Source organism: Bufo gargarizans, chromosome 5, assembly GCF_014858855.1.
Source record: "Bufo gargarizans isolate SCDJY-AF-19 chromosome 5, ASM1485885v1, whole genome shotgun sequence".
NCBI classification, from domain to species: Eukaryota; Metazoa; Chordata; class Amphibia; order Anura; family Bufonidae; genus Bufo; species Bufo gargarizans.
In genome coordinates, this window is record NC_058084.1 from 421667318 (window position 1) to 421689425 (window position 22108).

Here is a 22108-nt window from a genome sequence, read left to right on the forward strand (position 1 = left end):
ATTTCAGACATAAGTTTTGTACACCATCTAAAGGATGGTCTTTAAAATCCACTTGCTGGTATCTAGAGTCGTCTTGTATACGGGAACAGAGGCAATCCACGATTGCAGTTTTTTTTCGAACAAAGATTGTGAAGAACACCCAGATATATACAGTGGGAGACACCATGCAAGTGACACGTACTGCATCGTAAACATTAAAATATATCCCTTCCCGCATAACCCATTAGTGAATTTATAATTTCATATATATATATTTGATGTGATACTATCCACTCAAGATAATACAACGTTTTTTTTTTTTTATATTAGCTAACATTACAAGAACTTGACTTTCTTGAATGCAGTTTTTGTTTTATACTTCTAAAGAGATCAAAATAAATTAAACATTTTATACATAATTACATATGGAGAGTTAACTTATTTTATCTTTTTAGTTCAGTACAAAGATACTTGCCAAAGTCCACCTAATGCATACTATTTTTTTTAAACAATCGCTAGTTACATTACTCTCAATCTGAGATGAACAGCCATTTTATTTTTTATTTTATTTGTGTGCTTACTTAGGAATTACTATGTAGACTGTCATGGGGTTAGAGAAATAAGATTGCTAGGTTACAATACATAACCTCAATCGGTCATTCTTCACCCCCAAGGAGGCAAAAACTATTAAATAAAGACTTTCTACAGTAGTCTGGTTTTGGTCGCAGAAGGACACATCAAAGCCCACTGTGTGCCCTCGATGGTTCGCAACCAGTAATCTTTTCTTGCCGTATCTGACGGAGAAATAATAATAATAAAATAAAAAAATTCCACTCTGATATCAAGGGGTTATATCACTGGGCAGATTAGCAGCTTACAAACTTTGGCTTCAATCCAGTACCCAAAAAGCTAGAACTGCGATTTCGATCCTTGTGTGTCATTATGAAATTGGATTTTTTTGTGTTTTCGTACCCTTTATCATTTCGGAAATAAAAGGACTAGATCCAATTGTCTCCGACACACAGATGGGAACCCTGTAACAATCCTGTCACCGTAAACATTTTTTAGCCTATTTCGTTCCATTTAAAGATAATCCTTCATAAAGTACACAGCTACATAATGAAAACAATGGGGTCAGTCTAGCAACAAAAAAAAGACAAAAAAAAACATTTTTCTTGCTTTAAAAAACTGCCATTTAAAATAATGATAATAATAATAAAAGCTGAGGGTCACACAAGGGTCTTCGTACAATGGAGACCTGTATAGTTCTCAGCCTGTTAAACTGAGGCAGCAAAGTACCTTAAAAAAAAAAAAAAAAGTCTATTGGTGCTAAAATGTAGTGGTAAAAACAAAAGCACATTTCACATTCTGTCTGCCCAATTTTGAGAAATTGGAAAGTTAAAATGACAAAAACTGCTCCATTCAGAACAAAAATTAAACCCCCTATTTGCAAGTTTGGCATTTTTTTTTGTGGATTTTTTTTTTTTGTGGACACAAAAAATTTATACATCTATTGTGAAGTCCATGGAAGCCTTTATAATTACAAGACTACATGTTGTAGGCCACATATATGGGGTCCAGCTGATCTGCCAAAAACCCATCTCGCAGGTGCATACGCTGTTTCTCTCCACGGGAGTTGATAGGAATGACACCAATGTCCACCACTACGACCACGCCTACAATAAGATAATGTTCCTCCAATATCACGTTGGTGACTAGTGGTACCAGATCCAAGGCTTCTTGTTCAGAGCCATCAAGTTCTACAACGACGACCAACAAATTTGTCCAGGTAAAGACAGCACTGGTGGGAGAAGGAAAGAGAAGAAGAGTTGGATATAGCACCAATGGAAAACTAAAATTCACCAGAAAAAGAAAAAATGTCCATCAATATTCTGTTCATAGTGATGCTGAAATATGTCTTATACGGAGTCATTAAAGGTGTTTTCTAGTTTCACTAAATTGATGACTGTGGGCACCCCCACAGATGAGCTGGGGGCCTAGGAGCACGTGCCCCCTGTTCATTGTTTATCTGCACACTATTGGGAGTCAGACCCCCACCGATCTGATATTGATTACCTATTTTGAGGATAGGTTATCAATATCATGGAACCAGAATACCCTTTTAAAGTAGACTCTGCTACAAAATAAATTTACAACACTAGGTACCTTAAATATCCAAATAAGTTCACCTATTGCAAAGAAGTGCATTAGAAGACAAAATGACTAAAGCTGTCCAAAATGAGATAACTGCCAACTAAAAGACATTTTGACCATTCATTATCAGGCTCTATGCCGTCACTAATGTGTGTTGGGCTGAGCTGTATGCTGAGCAGATGGATGTATAGTCTTATAGGAAAAGATTCATTAAAACCTGTATTTCATTTATTTCAATTTCTGCTCATTCTGGGCTTTGAAGTCAAGGAGACGGTCCCATAAGTGATTGCCAGCTTTCAGTCTATGACTGTATACAGAAATGTCTGTCAATCACTGGTAGGGCCATCACCTCAGAGAGAAGGCTGTCAATCACTGATAGGACCTTCTACTTATAGAGGGAAGGCTGTCAAGTCACCAATAGGACCGTCTCCTCATAGAGGGAAGGCTGTCAATCACTGATAGGACTGCCTCCTTATAGAGAGAAGGCTGTCACTCACTGATAGGACCTCCTACTTATAAAGGGAAGGCTGTCAGTCACTGATAGGACCACCTCCTCATAGAGGGAAGGCTGTCAGTCACTGATAGGACCTCCTCCTCATAGAGGGAAGGCTGTCAGTCACCGATAGGACCTCCTACTTATAGAGGGAAGGCTGTCAGTCACTGATCGGACCCCCTACTTATAGAGGGAAGGCTGTCAGTCACTGATAGGACCATCTCCTTGACTTCAAAGCCCAGAATGAGCAGCAATGTAAATTAATCAATACCAAGTTTTAGTGAATCCTTTCCCATAAAACTATATATCAATCTTTTCAGCTTCCAGGGTTATTTCCCTAGAGAACAAAGGACTGGGCATGCTAGAATTCAACATGCCTGATCCCTCTTTTACCCATCTGCCATTGGCAGATTGCCACTATACACATGGTTGGCTGGTTCTGCCGAAGTCTGCAGGGTTGGCTGACGTTCATCTAGTGTGTATGGCCACCTTTACGATTATTCGAAAGTGTTTGAGCAGCTAGCTTCCAGCTGAAGTAACATTCTCGCAACATTATCCACTTGTTGATAACCTGCCTGAATTGTCTTGGTATGATGGTCATATGACGATACAGTATGCAGTACACGCATCCTATTGAATGCGGATGAATTCTTATGATTCTTTCTATTGATTATAATTCCTACTATTTTATTATATTGTTATACGGTATTCACAGAGTTCAAATTAAAAGGAAAGCAAAGCAATTACCATTCTGTAACACTCTTGTGGGCTCTAATCACCGATGTTTCTATATCAATCGGGTGATATCTCATCCCTCGTAGCTCCATTGCTTCATCCAGCGCCCCAACCACATAAAGAGCATCATGTCGTTCTAAATGGATTAAAAGCATATGATTTCTCTGGGAAAAGCTTTGTCAATCAGTAAGCAAAAATGAACACTAATCTAGGCTTCTTTATCGCTCATAGATTCTCCAGCCCTTTAAACTATCATGTTGCTCGCCTAGAAACGGATACCGGTCTCATAAGATTTTGCAAAGTTAATGAGAAATGTAGAAGGCAGAATTAATCGTCACCTCCCAGCCCACATATCTTGGCAGGGTTGTAAAAGATATTAATACTCTGTAATTATGAAAAAGACTGAGCAATACATTGTGTAGCAAGTTGTAATAATTCTACCACTGTGGAGCCCTTACTTAACCTACCATTTTTTGGGGGAGTGCAGGAGGTAACCCAAACAAACACAGGGGACACATTCAAACTCCATGCAGATGTTGCCTTTGGATGGAGCTGAGCCACTGCTACCCATAGCAATGGAACAACTTAAAGGGGTTGTCCAGGCTCTAGATACTGATGACCTATCCTCAAGATAGGTCATCAATATCAGTATCAGATCGATGGGGGTCTGACACCTGGCACCCCCACCGAGAAACTGTTCTCAACAGTTGCCGGCACCAGAAATGACAAGGTGAATTGAGTCAGAAGCAGAAAGCTCCGTACACTGTGTAGCAGCCAGGGCGGGTGGCTGTAGCTCAGCTCCAAGTCACCTGAATATTGCTGTTACTCAGCACGGTTACTCTACAGGTGATGGAGCTGTCTGCTTCTGGCTCCATCGACTGTGATATTTCCAACACCAGCGACAGCTGAGAAAAGAGACGCTCACCAATCTGATATTAATGACCTAAGGAGAAGTCATCAATAGCTAGAGCATGGACAACCAGCTAACAAGGCAACAAATTCAGTAACAGATGTGTGTTATAAACCATCCTGCATCTCTACTAGCCATACATTTAAATACTAGCAAAAAGATGCAAAACTTTTAAGGCATCGTTCAGCCTTTCCGTTCTCCTGCTCCGTTTAGGGGCAGGAAAACGGCAAGGACGGATTTGGCACATAACTGAGCCGAACGGAGCCCACAGGCCCCATAGACTATACTGGGTTCGTTAAGTTTCCGCTCAGAAGAAGATTTTGGAGCGGAGACAAAAGTTGTGCATGCAGGACTTTGTCTCAGCTTCAAAAATCTTCTTCTAAGCGGAAACCTAACGGACCCCATTATAGTCTATGGGGCCTGTGGGCTCCGTTCGGCTCAGTTATGTGCCGAATCCGTCCTTTCCGAGAACGGAAAGGCTGAACGGTGATGTGAACAAAGCCTAACAAGGTATGTGATGTTTCATTTACTATCTTACCACCATTTGCATCCGTTAACTCCGTTCTTCTTAAGAATCCCAGGTAACCCGTTCTTGCCCAGACAGTTTGCGTGTCTCCAAAGCTAAGCCTCGAACTAAAGTGATCAGACTGCAAGGACTCATCTCCATAAATTGTGAAGTATCCGCTGGCATTGTGAGCGCTGTGAACCCAAATCTACAAACAAAAATCAGAGAATAAGTTTTTCATTTGTCTGAATGTGAGCTCTTTACTTTGCCAAGGTTATTTGACTCAACAGCTCACATGGCATCATAATGTAAGGAGAACTTGACTCCGGGGCAGACCAATTCTGATCAGCGTGATGCTCTACCAACACTGATTACCAATGGTCACCACATATGGTAACCAGGGCATGGGGACTGTTCTTTTTATCTCTTGGCCATTTTGCTGTACAAAGTAAACTAGGATGTCAGCTTCTCTCCACTTTCACAATGCCTCTGAAGTAGGCTCTTCCTTCTACAAAGTCCTTGTTACACTAAAACATAAGAGTGCCAATACACATTAGATAGAAGTAGGCTGATGGTTGAACACAAGTCGAAGAATCATCTCACAACAACCATTTCGCAGACATTTTACTCCATATTGACCATTGTTCAAACTGGTAATACATGTTCAATGAAACCGGGCGACGTATGAACACCCTTCCTGGGAATGTTCTTTCCAAGAAACATCTTTTGTCCACAAATGATCTTTCCTTAAACTAAAAGATCTTGCTTTTGACTATTGGATGAAAATTTCAAACACAGCCACAGGCTCCTTTTTAGAGGATGATGGTCCGTCATTGGGTGGCTAAAACAATAAACAAACAATAGTTTGCTGTTAAAGGGGTTGTCCAGCCTTTTAATATTGATGACCTATCCTCAGAATAGGTCATCAATATCAGATCGGCAGGGTCCGACATCCCCGCCGTTCAGCTGTACAAAGGGAAGGTGCGTGCAGTGTGCAGTCTCCCTTCTCTCTTTCTGCTAGCGGCTGCTGTGTCTATGGCAAGCAGGAAGAGAGACTAGAGACGGGAGACGGCACGCGCGCACTGCATGCGCATTCCCTTTATACAGCTGATCAGTGGGAGTGCTGGGTGTCAGACCCCCGACGACCTATCATGTGGATAGGTCATCAATATTAAAAGCCCGGAGAACACCTTTAAGTGATAGCCTATACGCAGGACAGGGCATCACTAGCTGATTGACAAGGGTGTGGGGTACCAGACTCTGGCCAATCAGCTGTTCAGTGTAGCTCCTTCCTGAAAGTCGGTGCTGGAACATTGAAGTTCGGCGCACTGAAGTGTACAGCGTTTGCAACTGCAGCTCTGCTCCCACTGACTTCAGTGGAGACGCGTTGCAGTGACAAAAATTGTCCACCACAACTGGGCTCTGTAGCTGATCTCTGGCCTATCCTTCACCTGACAAAAAATCGTTTTGTTTTAAATCATCAGTTTTGATCAACTTTAGACTAAAGTGTATAGGTTACCTTTATAGGCATCAATTATTAAGCTGAAGGAAAACATGACTTGGTGATGGTTTCCTTTTAAGAACCTAAATAAATGCTCAATTGTGAGCTGAATCCTGATCTAAACTGGCCACACTCCTTACCTGAATGCCATCTCCCCTGACATTAGTATACGCACAATACGTTAGTACGTTGGGGAACAGTCTGGAGGTCCCAATACACATTAGGCTATAGGCAGACCTTGACAAAATCTTCCACTGTAGCTAGGGGCAGATAGTCTTTAAAGGGTGTTTCTGGGACTTAGATACCGACAGCCTATCCTTAGAACAAGTCATCATTGTCAGATTGGTTGGGGCCCAACACCTGGCACCTCCACTCATCAGCTACTAGCTGGAGTCGCCGGCGCTGGAAATAATAGCAGGAAGCAGACGGCTCCGTACACTGTGTAGTGGCCGTGCTGGGGTACTGCAGCTCAGTCCCCATTATAGTGCATACTATTCTACACTGTATATGAACACTGTGTAATTGTGAATTATGTATAGATTTTCCAGTTTGACTCAAGGATATACGATCAATGTAAACTATGATTCAACCATAACTACTGAAAAGTGAGGGAGACTTAATTATTCTGCGCAAATTTCCAAAACCCATCATCACGTTCTGTAAATTAATTACAATGATCGTACAAAGCTTAATACGAAAAGAAAGAATGTATTGCTGGGAAAGTCATTATCTTAATAGTGAAAATACTTCAGACACGAGTTAATCGTGAGTAATTTCACATTGGCGTTTTCAAAAGCAAAATGGATACGTTCATGTCCTAAGCAAGAAAGCCGACATCTTAAACCATGGGAAGAGCTAAGTCTCATTGATTAATGTTCTGTCACGATTCAGAAGAGGAATGTAATCTCTTTCATAAACAACAGTAAGTTGTAAGTCTCTGGTACGAAGCCCTTTGATTTTTGATTTGCAGATATATTCAATATTAGATGCCAGAGAAAGAGAATAGAGAATGCCAGAGAAAGAATAATTTAAATGATTAAAAATAAAAAATGGGCATCCATGGTAAAGAGTCAAAAAAAGTAAGTGTGTATATAGAGCCATCAACAAACCCAAGAACCTAATGTCTCCGACACTGCAGCCTCTCCAGTTTACACGTTTTCTACGTGTCCTTCCAATATTCACGTGAATTTTTTTTAAAGGGGTTAGCTGGTGTAGAAAAACATCTATTGCCTCTCCACAGGACAGGTTAAATTACATGATCGGGGGTCTAGTGTGCCCTGTTTGAATAAAGCAGTGATAATGCAGGCGCACTTCCGTTCATTTTAAAGGCTATAGCAGGATGCTTAACCTGTGGCCCTCCAGGTGCTGCAAAACTACAATTTCAAGCATGCCTGGACAGCCTACAGCTATTAGGGCATGCTGGGAGTTGTAGTTTTGAAACCGCTGACGGGCCTCAGGCTGAGCATTCCTGGTCTATAGGATTGATGCCATAGAAGAGTATTATCCTTGGCAACATGATAGAAATTGCATGGAGCGGTAGTGTGCACGCATGACCACCACAAATTTCACTTGGGGAACATAGGAGCCTGTTCTCATGATCAGTGAGGGTCCCAGTGATAACACATTTATTCCCTTTCCTGTGGAAAGGTGATGAATGTTTTCCATGGGCCAACCCCTTAAAGATGTGCACCATATTATCCTCTGTAGTTTGAGTTGGGCTGAGCTGCAATGCCATACTCAACCCATGGACAAAAGTGGCGCTGTTTCTAGAACAGGAAGCCATTTTTTGTGTCTCACCCCATCCATGTAATAGTTAAGGCGATGTCCACACGACTGATTATCTGTAGATTTGCAGATTTCCGTGCACTACCAGCAGAGAGAATGAGATTCTAACAAATCTGATCCTCACGCTGTGTACAAACCGGCAGCATAGATTGAACTGCAGTGGAGATTTTAAATCCGCATTTATGCCTCGGATCTCTCCAGCGGATTTAAAACATTGCAATGAAGAGGGTGAAGTCCGCAGCCTTTTTTTCTGGCAAAAGCCACTGCAGACTTTTCCGGGACACGTGGACATGGGCTTAAGGCGATAAACCAAACGTGGGAGACTTTGAGGTTCTGAACATATCGGTTAGAAATCTTCAGTTTCACCTTATGACCAAGGTACGAGTATTACTCATCAAAGAACAGACATGACTCACCTCACCAAGATGAGAGTCTCCCAGTGGTCCCTTTGTTTCTGGATTTGCAATTATGATTCGAACACCTGGAAGGATCTGTGAAGAGAAGAGCAGACAATTATACGTGTAATTATCATTATACAGTCAGCGAAATCTACAGGAGGGAAGTTAGTAAAGACTGCAAACAGATATCTTCTTCAGTAAGGATGACAAGTGTAGTAATAAATGCGCAGAAATGAAGTCTTAAGGAGAAAGCGTTTAGTGCACTTACTTTTCCTGATTCCATGAGAGGCAAACTGTGTGGAGATCCTCTTTCTACCAAACGGACCCTGAAAGACACAAAGGCATGATGGGCATGGTGTTGTCAATTACATTACATTTACCATTTTTCCCCCATCAATCTGCTCTCAATACCCCATAATGTGAAAGTGAAAACAGAATGTTAGAAATCCTTGAAAATTTATTGACATAAGTATTCAGACCCTTTAATCAGGACTTGGCTGAAGAACTTTGGCCAGTGATTACAGCCTCCAGTTATAAAATGCCACCTCGAATTGGTGACTTTCTGCCATCCTTCTCTGCAGATCCTCTCACGCTTTGTCAGGTTGGATGGGGAGTGTTGGTGAACAGCTATTTTCAGGTGTCTCCAGAAATGTTCGATTGGGTTCAAGTCAGGGCTCTGGCTGGGCCACTCAAGGACATTCACAGAGTTTTCCCTAAGCCACTGCTGTGTTGTCTTGGCTGTGTGCTTAGGGTCATTGCCTTGTTGGAAGGTGAACCTTCCGCCCAGTTTGAATTCCTGATCACACTGGACCAGGTTTTTATTAGAAATATCTCTTTACTTTGCTCCATTCAGCTTTCCATCAACCCTGACCAGTCTTCCTGTCCCAGGTGAAAAAAATCCCCCCCACAGCATGCCACCACCATGCTTTACTGTAAGGATGGTATTGGGCAGCTGATGAGCAGTGTCTGGTTTCCTCCAGGCATGATGCTTAGAATTTAGGCCACAAAGTTCAATCTTGGTTTCTTCAGACCAGAGAATCTTGTTTCTCACAGTCAGAGTCCTTTAGGTGATTCTTTGCAAACTCTAGGCAGCTTTTACAGAGAAGAGGCTTCTTTCTGGTCCCTCTACCAAGCCCAGATTGGTGGAATGCTGCAGTGATGGTTGGCCGCCTGGAAGTTTCTCCCATCTGCACACATTATCTCTGGAGCTCAGCCAGAGTGACCACTGAGTTCTTGGTCACTTCTCTGAGGCACTTCTCCTCAGACTACTTAGTTTGGTGGGGCAGCCAGCTCTAGAAGGAGTCCAGATTGTTCCAAACGTCTTCCATTTAATAAATATGGAGGCCACTGTGCTCTTATGAACATTCAGTGCATCAGAAATTTTGATACCATTTTCCAGATCTGTCCCACCACAAAATCCTGTCTCTGAGCTCTATGGGCAGTTCTTTCCTCCTTATGGCTTGGTTTGTTCTCGAATATGTATGGACAGCTGTGAGACAGGGTGTTTCCATCCAAATCATGTTCAGTCAACTGAATTTATCACAGGTGGACTCCAATCAAGGTGTAGAAACATCTAATTTTATTTTTATTTTGGTACTAGGCTGCAACATAACAAAATGTGAAAAAAGGAATTGGAAGACTTTCTGAATTTACTTTACATGCTATATGAAAAAAAAATGAACACATAGTGTAATGTCTCTTTTATTGGAAGGTGTTCCTACTGGAGGGAGATCTTTTGCTGTTTTTCCTGTCATTATTAGGCACAGATACATTGGTGGTCTGGCACGCCGAATAAAACTCCTCTTACCCACTTTAGTTGTACTCTGTAGGCTGGATTTACAGACATCTGTTGTGTCTGGTCAGTTGTGCTGTGCATGAGCTGGGCACAACTGATGACGTTTTTGTCTACAGTAGAGTCCATAGCGGGAGAGAAAAACAGCGCGCATGGAAACATCCAGCATTACAACTCATGTGTTGTATGTCAGAAATTATCAGTTCTGTTATTTTCTGTACGACGCCAGAAGGAAACTACAGCAATAGGCAGATATATGGGCACACAGCCAAACTGAATCTCTGCTAGTGCGACGTCTTTTCCAGTTCCAATATTATTCTGCGCTTATTAATTTAATAACATATCTTTATATGAGCTGGAGCTTTAATTCTCTGATACACACCTCCGGATACACAAACATTGAGATAAACTTCTGGCTGACTGCATGTCACCACTAGGGGGAGCTTGACAGTTTACAGCATAATTAGTATCCAGTCCAATGTATAAACAGTAACCATCTAAGCAGCCTCAAGTGATTTATGTCTACAATCGGGATTTAGAGGTCTGTAAGACAAATGGAGTCCCGACTGCTATAAAGAGATCTAACAAAAAGTAGAAATATATAACAAAATATCACAGCTCACCCACTCCACTCCATAGTCGTGGAAAGGAACCCCGGGCAAGGGAAACAATTGTAGAAAAAAGGAAAACAGCACGCGAACTATGGATAAAATCCAGTTTCTTTATTGTAAGTCTTTTTAAAATTCCATAGGCTGACTGGAGTATTTTGCGGTCTACGCGTTTCGACAATCGTCATGTCACCCTAAACATGTAATTAATGGGATCCCTTATGGTGAAACCATAAAAGTCTGTCATAATCTGTGCTTGAGTTAGAGAATGCAGCATTACACAGAAGACTCAAAGCAAGGGGTTATAGTGAAGAGCTACTATAAAACAGGCAGAAAAGAAGGTGAGACTCATAGATAGAACAACTGAGAGTAGTAACCATCTTTAGTAGGCAATTTAATGAAATACGTAATATTATTACGAGATATTTACCCATTTTAAATCAGGATGACAATTTACGACAGATATTAGAACCAGGCACCCAAATAGTGAGTAAACGAGCATCTACTATATCTACAGTTTTGTCTCCTAGTCTACAGAGATCAGGCCCGACTGGGAACACATGGTTGAACATCACTGGACATAATATCTGTAAAACCTGGCACTTTATAAAAGTAAGCAAAATGTTAAAATCTAGTGTTACAGGGGAAGAGTTCAAAATTAAATTATATATTAACTGTAACACAAGTAATGTGATTTACCAGGCCACATGTAGCAGCTGTAACGTTCATTATGTGGGTTGTACTTCTAACAGCTTGAAAATGAGAATGAGGAAACACATCACGGATATTGCAAATTTCAAAGCTGTGAATGTCTCTATGTTGTCTCGACATTTTAGAGACATACATGGAGGGGGATACAACAGACTTGCAGTTTTGGGCATTGAAAGGGTTAAGAAACCAGCGAGAGGAGGGGAGATAAACAGATTGCTCTATAATCGAGAATCTCTTTGGATCTTCTTACTACACACTAGAATCCCAGAAGGTATGAATAATAGACATGACCTCATCTTTGAATATTGATTCGAATTCTCCATTGTATGATGTTGTTTTTGCATGTAGTATTGTATTTTATGATGTCACTTGACACACCTTCGTCTTTGATTCAATTATTATTCAACACATGGGGAGGTAGGTGTGTCTCGAGTGAGTAAGGGTTTTAAAACCAGTGAATTTAGCTATACGTTATGGTCATAAGATTGTCGAAACGCGTAGACTGCAACATACTCCAGTCAGCCTATGGAATTTTAAAAAGACTACAATAAATCCATAGTTCATGTGCTGGATCTTTTCTCCTTTTTTCTAAAATGTAGAAATGTAACATACTGTAAATTAGGATCTATTTAGATAAAAAGAAATGGCGTTCACTTTATAGCAACACTCCATACAATAGCCTGTTTGTCGACTATTACATTATTCTGACAGTTCTGCCAACAACGCGCAGAAACTATGTACAGTAATTCTTTATAGCCCTGCACAGTTATCATATTGCTCATGTAGCAAAAGAGAACACATCTGACAATATAAAATTGTATTAGGGAATTGCTATTAATGTCAGAAAAATCTAAAAAGGAAATTAAAACTAAAAATAATTTAAATTTGAACACTATTATAATATTTCTATTATATGAAGATTTAAAAAAATCAACAATAAAAATAATACTCTATCATCCATACATGGGATGCTTGCGTTACACAAATCACTCTTCCTACTCCCTGTCAGGGCCAATTTAGGAGCCCGGAGGAATTTCTACAAGCATTGACTCTTGAGTACAGGGTGAAGTTTTTGTTTTTTTCTCCCCACATTCCACAAGATTTTTTTTTTCTGTTCATATAGTCATATGATAGCTTATTTTTTTGCAGGATAAGTTGTATTTTTTAATGTAACCATTTAATTTACCATGTTTTGTACTGAAAAATGGGAAAAAATTTTTTTTTGAGGGGTCAAATTGAAAAAAACTCACAATTTGACAAGGTTTTTTGGGGGTTTTGATATCATGATATTGACTGTGTGCCCAAAATGACATGATGTCCTTATTCTGTGGTTCAATGATTATGGCCATACCAAATGTGTGTGTGTATATATATGTATATATATATATATATATATATATATATTTTTTTTTTTTTTTTTGTCTTACTACTTAAAAAAATAATAAACACCTGTGGAAAAAAAAAAAATCTACATTTTCTCAGCATCTTCATTTTCTTACAGCCATAAATTTTTTATATTTCTGTCTACATAGCTGTGTAAAGGCTTGTTTTTTTTATCACTGTTATTAAATTTTTTGGAGGATAAGGTGAATCGCATGTTTTTATTTTACTTTCCATTACAACGTACATGGCGCAGGAAAATTATTTTTATATTTTAATAGTTCAGACATTTTTGGATGCAGTGATACCGGTTATGTTTATTTATTTTTATATGTAAAATTCTGAAAGGAGATGATTTGATTAATATTTGTTTTATTTTTATTTTTTATTTTTACTTTTTACATGACAACATTTTGCCACGTTAGGGGGCTAGAACCTGGGATCTTTTGATCCCTTGTCCCATTCACCATAATAGTTCTCTTTTATGGTGAATGGGACAAGGGATCAAAATATTCTGCCACTCTGCCTGCTGAGCTGTGCCTAGTGTACAGCTTTGCGGCAGTTTATCATAACAGGCATGGGAACCTTCTGCAGGCCCCAGGCTGTCAAGGTAACCCATTGGAGCCCAGCAATTTCACTGTGGGGGCTCAGATCGTAAGGTAAAGGAGCCCGTATCCCTCTTCCCTACCTCACAGAAGCTGCAATTGCTATTGAACATGACATTTGAGAGGTTAAACAAGCAGTTTCAGCGTCACTGCCGATACCGGTCATTACAGCCGGTTGCCAGCTGTATTATAAAGCCAGCACCTGCTGCGTATGAAGCGGGCTCAGGGCAGCAGCCCACTCCATACAAGCCCTCAGCCACTATGACGTAGCTATGATTACAAGACATTCACCTGAAAGATCAAATAATTTTTGGCCTTTAGAACTACACACTTTTTTCATGTTTTTTTCCTCTTTTTTTCTATCCCGCAGTCAATGTACTTACTAATTTATTGTGATTGTCTATATTGCCTCCTTTGCTGGCTTGATTCATTTTTCCATAACATTATGCACTGCTTGTTTCCATAGTTATGACCACCCTGTAATCTAGCAACGATGGCCGGCTTCCACACTATAGGAAAATATGCTGGTCTCTCTGGTGGCTGGGACCATGGGAGTGCACATTGGCCAGTACTTTTCCCTACAGTGTGCAAGCACGACCATCACTGCTGGATTGCAGGGTGGTCGTAACTCCTGGAATCGAGCAATGTATAATGCAGTGGAAAAATGAATCAAGTCAGCGAAGGAGGCAATATGGACAATCACAATACATTAGTAAGTGCCTTGTATTAACTTTGTCTACATGATAAATTACATTTGCTGAAGTGAGACAACCTCTTTAAGTTCCCTATCAGTATGTCTTTGGAGTGTGGGAGGAAACCAGGGTGCCCAGAGGAAACCCAAACAAACATCGGTACAACATAAAAACTCCATGCAGATGTTGTCGGTTGGATTCGGGCTTAGGACCCCAGCGCTGCAAGGTACCAGTACTAACCACTGTGCTGTTTACTGCATTATTTCTTCAAGTTCTATAAGGCCAGACACAGACAAGCAAGTTCAATGAGAGAAACTTGCTGCGTGTTAAAGTGTGAGTTCTCGTCTTGACATCCCCACCTCTGACAGGACCACATAGAGTTATAATGATTTATAAGGCTGTGTCCCTGACAAAATGCTGCCAGTGGAATTCAGTAGATTCCAGGTCTCTCAGGGCCACACAGCATTATAAATCATTATAACGCTGTGCGATCCTGTCAGAGGAGAGTGCACACGCAGCGAGTTTCTCACATTGAACTCGCTCATCAGTTCAATAGATTCCACAAATTCCTTAAGGGGCTGATAACCTATAAAGACACTTATACAATGTGCATCTCTGAGAAGTTTATAATCTGTGTTCTGCTTTTTACTTACTAGAATTTTTGCCGGTTATTGGTTTCTTGTATTCAATTTTTTTGTCTTTACTTCTCTCTGATCATAAGACATTTATTTTCTTTAAAAATAATTTTAAAAAAATGATCTACTTGCTTGCAAAAATGTATTTGGTGTTTAAAGGAAACTCCAGTATCTAGGACAGTGTGACATAAAAAGCTATGGAAATAGGGGTGGACGTCTGGTATGAGAACACCGCATCATTAGTATTAAATGGCAAACACATGTTTCTAATGTTTTACTTTAGACAGCCCAGAGACCACGTTCTAATGGTGATCCACCGCTACCACTGCGGGCCAGGAGAACATATCCTCTATAGGAAGGGTGGGATTTTACATGGTAGCTTATAATATGCTTCCAGAAGCAAAATAAGATTGAGACTGGATGTGAAATGTGTAGAGAATGTTCTTGGCGAGTTCTCCAGGGAGTAATTGTGGGTAAATTGCTTGCGTTTTACAGCACTGGCCATGCTCAGTACATTCTGTAACTATAATTACACATGTAAGAGTCCTGCACTGTAATGCGGTCAGTAGGTCTACGCTCTACAGTTTCTAGGTTGTTATTTAGATGCACGCTATGCGTTATAAATGCCAGTCCTCAATCAATACTGATTTGGAGAAAATAAACCTACAGAGAAGCTGAAGGGACCAAAGCAGGTATTAAAGGGCAAACTGTTGGTCAACTACCTCCAGTGATCAGCCATGTATTCTGTATTCATCTTCTATGGTGATAGCTAAAGGGAGGTAAATTCACTTATCTTACTGTCTCCGCCATTTCATTCAGTAAATCCTCCGCAGGGCAACATTTTGGTTATGTGGTTTATAAGTTTGCCATACTGATGTGCAGACCCATATGCCATGGCTCATATGGAGAGCCTTGTACCGCAAGCTGCGCTACATCTGGTACATGCGGTAAACATTCTCTCTCCATGCTTGCAGATTGGGTAGACTCTTCCAGATGTGATAAAAGAGTAGACCTTTATGCTCTGAATCAATCAGATGTCCCCAACATAAGGGCTCATGCACACAAACTTATTTTCTTTTTCCGTGTCCATTCCATTTTTTTTTTCCATATGCAGAACCATTTACTTTAATGGGTCCGCAAAAAAATACTGAAATTACTCCCCATATTTCCGCATGGCCGTTCCGCAAAAAATATAGAACATGTTCTATTCTTGTCCGTTTTGCGGACAAGAAAAAGCACTGTTACAATGGATTCGCAAACGTAAAAAAATAAACCTGATGCAATACGGATGTCATGCATATTTGTGCGGACTGCAAAATACATACGGTTGTGTGCATGAGCCCTAAATCTCACACACTAGAACAAAGAAACTGCAGCTGCATCCCCCTCCTCCCTGTAAAATATTTACGGATATTTTGAAGAATGAAGGGTGTCTCGACATTTACAGAGAGATTCTCCCCCATAAGACAGGCCGAACTGGATGGACAAATGTCTTTTTTCAGCCTTATGTACTTATGTACTAAGACATATTACAGAGTTTTGTATATTACAGAACTCCCCAAAAATTGTATGTGTTTATGTGGATTTTTTTGCTGCTTCTGCTATCCAAACAGTTAGGCCCGTTTCATACAAAAGTATTATGAGCGCATTTTCGAATCATATTAAGGACAAGTGCCCTGGCCTAACCACAGGTCTACAACCTGACCTCATGGCATCTGTGAATTTGGTTCAGTAGGCCCACGGTCAGGCCTGGATGCTCGCCCGTAACATACTGTAGGTGCATAAAATATGCTAGTAATGCATTCATGGGAAACTGAATTTATGCAGACAGATCAAGAATATGTAGCACTCTGCTGGAATATTCTAAAAAAAATAATTAAACAGCGTTTTCACCTGATGATTTTCTATAGTTGTCACCACTGAATTTCAAAAAAAGGGGTTGTCTCACTTCAGCAAAAGGCATTTCTCATGTAGATGATGTACATACAAGGGCCTTACTAATGTATTTTGATTGTCCATTTTGCCTCCTTTGCTGGCTGGATTCATTTTTCCATCACATTATACACTGCTCAGGGGTTATGACGACCATACAATCCATCAGCGGTGGTCATGCTTACACACTATCAGAAAAAGTGCTGACCTCTCTGGTGGCCGGGACAGAGCGGACATAGGCAAGCATGCGCAGCAGTTCCTGACGCGGCCACCTCATATCTGCTCTGCAGCACTGGCCATAACCCATTGGAACAAGCAGTGTATAATGCGATGGAAAAATGAATCCAGCCAGCAAAGGAGGCAATATGGATAATAACACTAGTAAGTGGCTTGTGGTAACTTTCTCTACATGTTATTTGCTGAAGTGACACAACCCTTTTAACCCGATCCTCCTGTCATTGGTCTTACTACTAGGTCCCTCAAAATCCTGATAGCCAGAAGCATCTTTGGGACATGATTGCAATCATATATGTATGAGACATTACTAGTGCAGCCACCAGGTGGAAGCATCAGCCTCAGGATGTCAAGCAGCAGAGAAGCAGACTGTGGAGATGTAAGATTATGGCTGGATAACCACATACAGAACCCACAGCTCCATAGGATGAATGCTGCAGAACAGTTATTCCCATCTTCTATCGCTAGGATTTGCAATCACTTTACAATCAGAGGTGGTCTCACTTCTGAAAACCTGACATGATCCAGAGAAAGAGTGGTCCGCAGTGCTGCTTTAGCATTGTCCCCTTCCAGGTTTATCCTGCAGCGGTCTCCATCCACCTGAATGTGAGCATGGTGCAGAGCGAGACTGGGGCACTACCCAGCTGCCACCCTATTCTCAGGATCACTGGAGGTCCTAGGCTGGGATGCCACCAATCACACAGTGATAGCATATCTTAACAATATGCCATATAAGATGGGAACAGGCAGAGATGGGAGACAAGCTAACCTAGCCTGCTTGGAGAACCTGACTGAATTAGCATAAGTTTGGATTTGAGTCTTTTTGGTTCTGGACATTCAAACCATGAAAATTTAAAAAGTGCAATAAATCAAGGGGGTCATTTACTAACAGATATACGCCACGCTCACGCCAGGTCTAAAAAAGGGGGAGTGGAATGGGCAGAGAAGAGGGTGGGCCGGCAGGCGAGTCTCAGTAGTTACCATTTTCTACTCCTGTTTTAGGTGTAGAAAATGATCTAAATCTACGCCAGCAAGGGAGCTGGGGTAGATTTAGACAGGTGGTGGATACGCCGAAGTTATGTGAAGGCTTTCGCCTCTATGTAAATTCAGCACATCCACCACCAGTCTAAAACGCCGGTCTTAGTAAATGATCCCCCAAGTTCTTATACTGAACTGATACTGAAGAATATACACAGGTTCTAGCTTAATGTATCTTGGTTCCTTCTGCAGATAAGGAGGCCATTTTTACAAGATATACTCCGCTAGCTGCCGACTAGAGCCGGGTCCCAGGTTACAAATGTTTCTGGAATGGAAAGTTCTGCTGCAGAAGGCAGGTAACCATTAGTACACAAGTAAAGCAAGGAGGAAAGAAACATTTGCAACAGTACAAGGAAATAATGAGACACAAGGGTAGAGACATTCCTCAGTATTCAGAGCAGTCAGTGTGAAATGGGTCTCTGAAGCAATTAGATGGTATTGCAGCCTGTGTAGATCTGCTCTAAATAGTGACATATTTAACAATTTGCACTCCAAAATTACAGCTTGCCCAGAAAGTACTTTAATTATGTATAAGATAAAATTGCTGTAGCAAACAGGGTGGTCATGGCTGAATCCTGAGCAAAAAAGTACAGAGCCAAATAGAAATATAAGCAACCTACTATGTATTCCTTAAAATAAGTGGATATGGAATACCATAATGGCTTGAGTGTAGAAATGGGGTAATGCACATGGCATTAAATAGAATTGCACATAAACATATTGGACTGTGGGCTTTCCCGCCAATAAAATGTTCAATAGATAAAACATCCACTGGCCATAAGAATGGAATATTCATACTCATTTGAACTGGGAGAAGAGCTTGAAAGAGATAGTCTATGCGAGTTACAAAAATAGCTAAATGAACAACATTGTCTGTTTCCTCAACTATCCAGGCCGCTCTACATCTCTTTTCTCAGTCCTGATTTCTGCAAACAGCCCATATTATCTCCTCTCCACACTCTGATCTGCTGGGTCCAACTTCCTCCCCCTCCTTGCTGCTATCTCTGAGATACTGGTGACAACTTGGCTATGTTATAGGTACAGATGTAGTAGAGTTAACACACATGCTTTCTGAGATGTGTTATCTAAACTAAATGCATTAAGCAAACACCGTCAATTGCTTTTGTATCAAGATAACGCGATGAGTTGAGAAATTTGTATACAATACATAGGGAGTATTTCTCCATATATACCTTTGACATATGCCACTGTATAGGCAAAAATGTCAGCCATGGACTCTGAATGGACAAAAAAAACGACAAAAAAACATTTTATTAACTGTGTCCCTCTGCATAGGGCCCTGCATAAGGAAAAGGACACTCTTGGCGTACATTTGGTGCATGAGGCCTATGGACACATCAGAGGTATACACTCCCAACATACGCCTCTCATGTAGCCAAAAACAGGATTTGACCAAAGTCTAAGGCCTAGTTCACACGAACGTTTTTTTTGCGGGTGTACGGGCCGTTTTTTTGTGTTCCGTATACGGTCCGTATACGGAACCATTCATTTCAATGGTTCCGCAAAAAAAACGGAATGTGTTCCGTATGCCTTCCGTTTCCGTTTTTCCGTTCCGTTGAAAGATAGAGCTTGTCCTATATTTGGCCGTAAATCACGGGTCGTGGCTCCATTCAAGTCAATGGATCCGCAAAAAAAAACGGAACACATACGGAAATGCATCCGTATGTCTTCCGTTTCCGTTCCGTTTTTTCTGAACCATCTATTGAAAATGTTATGGCCAGCCCAATTTTTCCTATGTAATTACTGTAAACTGTACATGGCATACGGAAAAACGGAACGGAACAACGGAACGGAAACGGAAACACAACGGAACTCAAAAACGGAACAACGGATCCGTGAAAAACGGACCGCAAAAAACTATAAAAGCCATACGTTCGTGTGAACTAGGCCTAAGGGTCCATCCCCCAGATGCAGAAAGATTCATGTCAATGGGGACAAAAGTGCACTTACTAATGTATTGTGATTGTCCATCTTGCTTCCATTGTTGGCTTGATTCATTTCCATGGAACCATGGAAATGAGAAGTGTATAGTATGATGGAAACATGAATCAAGCCAGCCAAGGAGAAAATATGGACAATCACATTACCTTAGTAAGTGCCTTGTATGAACTTTCTCTACATGATAAATGCCATTTGCTGACGTGATACAACCCCTTTAAGTTTGCATTTAGAAAATAACCGATTCAGACAGTTTATATAAAGTACAAATATGACACAGAATATGTCAAACCTAAAGTTTAACCTTCATTGTCATCGGTTAAAACCCCATGACACTTTTAATACAAACAAATATACATGAAGTATCCAACTTCAGTGCCAAGAGTTCCTGTCTACTCCTCATCTCTGCTGGCATCTGCTCAGGGGACCTAGCAGTGGTGAGCAGCTTCCCTGGTGCATGCTGCCACTACAGTCCATGTGAGCCCCGAGGCCTTACTGGATATGTGATAGGTCCCCTGATGGGGGGTTTCTCAGATATAACTTGATATATTGTACATATGGATTCCTTATATCATAAATCTTGTTGTCCCCATCGCAGTCCCTGCACTCTGGCGGAACCATGACCCCCAAACTGGGAGGTTAACCATTTCAATGCCTTTTTCTCACCTTCATTTAGATTACAGCCCGCCATTGGATATATTTGGGCCTGTATATCCTCCATAACCATTATATAAAAATATCAAGTGGTGAGCCAGGAGACAAGGGGGGATTCACAGTAGATTTTCTACCTACTAAAAAAGATATTTCCTTAACCTCCTTATTTGCAACATGTTCAGCGGGTATTTCTATCAATTCACATAACAATAACCGGTCCTCATGCGAGAAGTGTGTGTTCGCACTGAACACTAGCGGGCCTATTTTTACCTTTCTTTCCCCTACTGGTCTTGTTTCCAGGGTTTCTTGATTTTTATTACCAAATATCTTAAATAAATTGATTTATTTAAGGCTGTAAGAAAGATGAAACTCAAACTGACAAAGTGCAGGCACGAAACTGCCGTCCCCTAGATGTTCATGTCCATGTTTATGTAACCCGCAGAAGGCAATAAAGCAAGAAGATTTTTACTCCCGGGTGAGTGCCCTGTTATGCTCTACTACACATTCTACACTTTATGCAGCCGACTACCAGATCCTTTTTACAAGACCAGTGATATTTAATTTGTGTGTATTTATTTGTATCATACACAGAGTTTGCCTGATGACAATAAAAGTTAAATTTTAGGTTTAACATTAGTTTGCATTTAAGAATAAAAATAAATAAATCAACAACAAAAAAATAAAAAATTTGCACAAGGTGCCCAAAGCCTTTATCCCCCCCCCCTTCCCTCCGCCCACTGATCAGTCCAAGCTCAAAGAAGAAAGCAGAGTCCAGCTCTGAGTGGCTGCAGGGGGAGGGGGAGCTATTGAGGGCTCATTTTCAGGCTAGAATACAGCTAGAGCTGGGTGAAAACAAGGCCAAGAACGTGGCTCTATCCACAATCTAGCCTGAAGTAAAGGAGGTTGAAGTAAGAGCCTCATGTACTGTACTTGCACCTCTCACTTCAGTCTGTGTGGAAGAGAAAAGGAAGTGGGCAGGAGTAGGATGAGCAGGCATCGTGGAGGAGGATCACAGACCTTCCTCCTGTCCCTGCATGGATTTAGACATTAACCCTTCATGTTACGAATAAATCCCCAAAACAATGTTGAAATTGCTGTGTTTTTATCTCATTACTCCAAAACCCCCCAATATGTTATTTAATACAATATAGGTACTCCAAAGTGGTTCTTATACGAGCTGCAACTTGTCCCACAACATTCAAGGTCTATATACAGCCACACTGAAAACAATTACAAGGTTATGACCGCTGGGACATTTTTCAGGTGGTTTCTTCAATTTTAATGTGACTGTTATGGGGCTAAGGAAGAAAGATTTGGATCTTGCTCATGTAAATAGCAGTTTGTTTAAAATCTATCTAAAAAAAAAATGGCAAGCGGAGATACTATTTTAATTTTTTTTAATAAAACG

The 22108-nt window shown here is 40.8% G+C and overlaps 1 protein-coding gene across 6 annotated transcripts in view; it reads right to left on the reverse strand.

Moving 5' to 3' along the window:
* Positions 1-1490: 1490 nt before the first annotated feature.
* The window catches only part of DIP2C (disco interacting protein 2 homolog C), a 420623-nt gene continuing 400005 nt past the window's right edge, over positions 1491-22108 (reverse strand). For all 6 annotated transcript variants that reach the window (XM_044292962.1, XM_044292959.1, XM_044292961.1 and 3 more), the window contains 5 exons: positions 8729-8786; positions 8479-8553; positions 4810-4984; positions 3374-3497; positions 1491-1780 (listed from right to left, as the gene is read on the reverse strand). In XM_044292962.1, the coding sequence (XP_044148897.1) occupies positions 1528-1780; positions 3374-3497; positions 4810-4984; positions 8479-8553; positions 8729-8786 (685 nt within the window). In that variant the 3' untranslated portion in view covers positions 1491-1527. The remainder of the gene's footprint in view (positions 1781-3373; positions 3498-4809; positions 4985-8478; positions 8554-8728; positions 8787-22108) is intronic.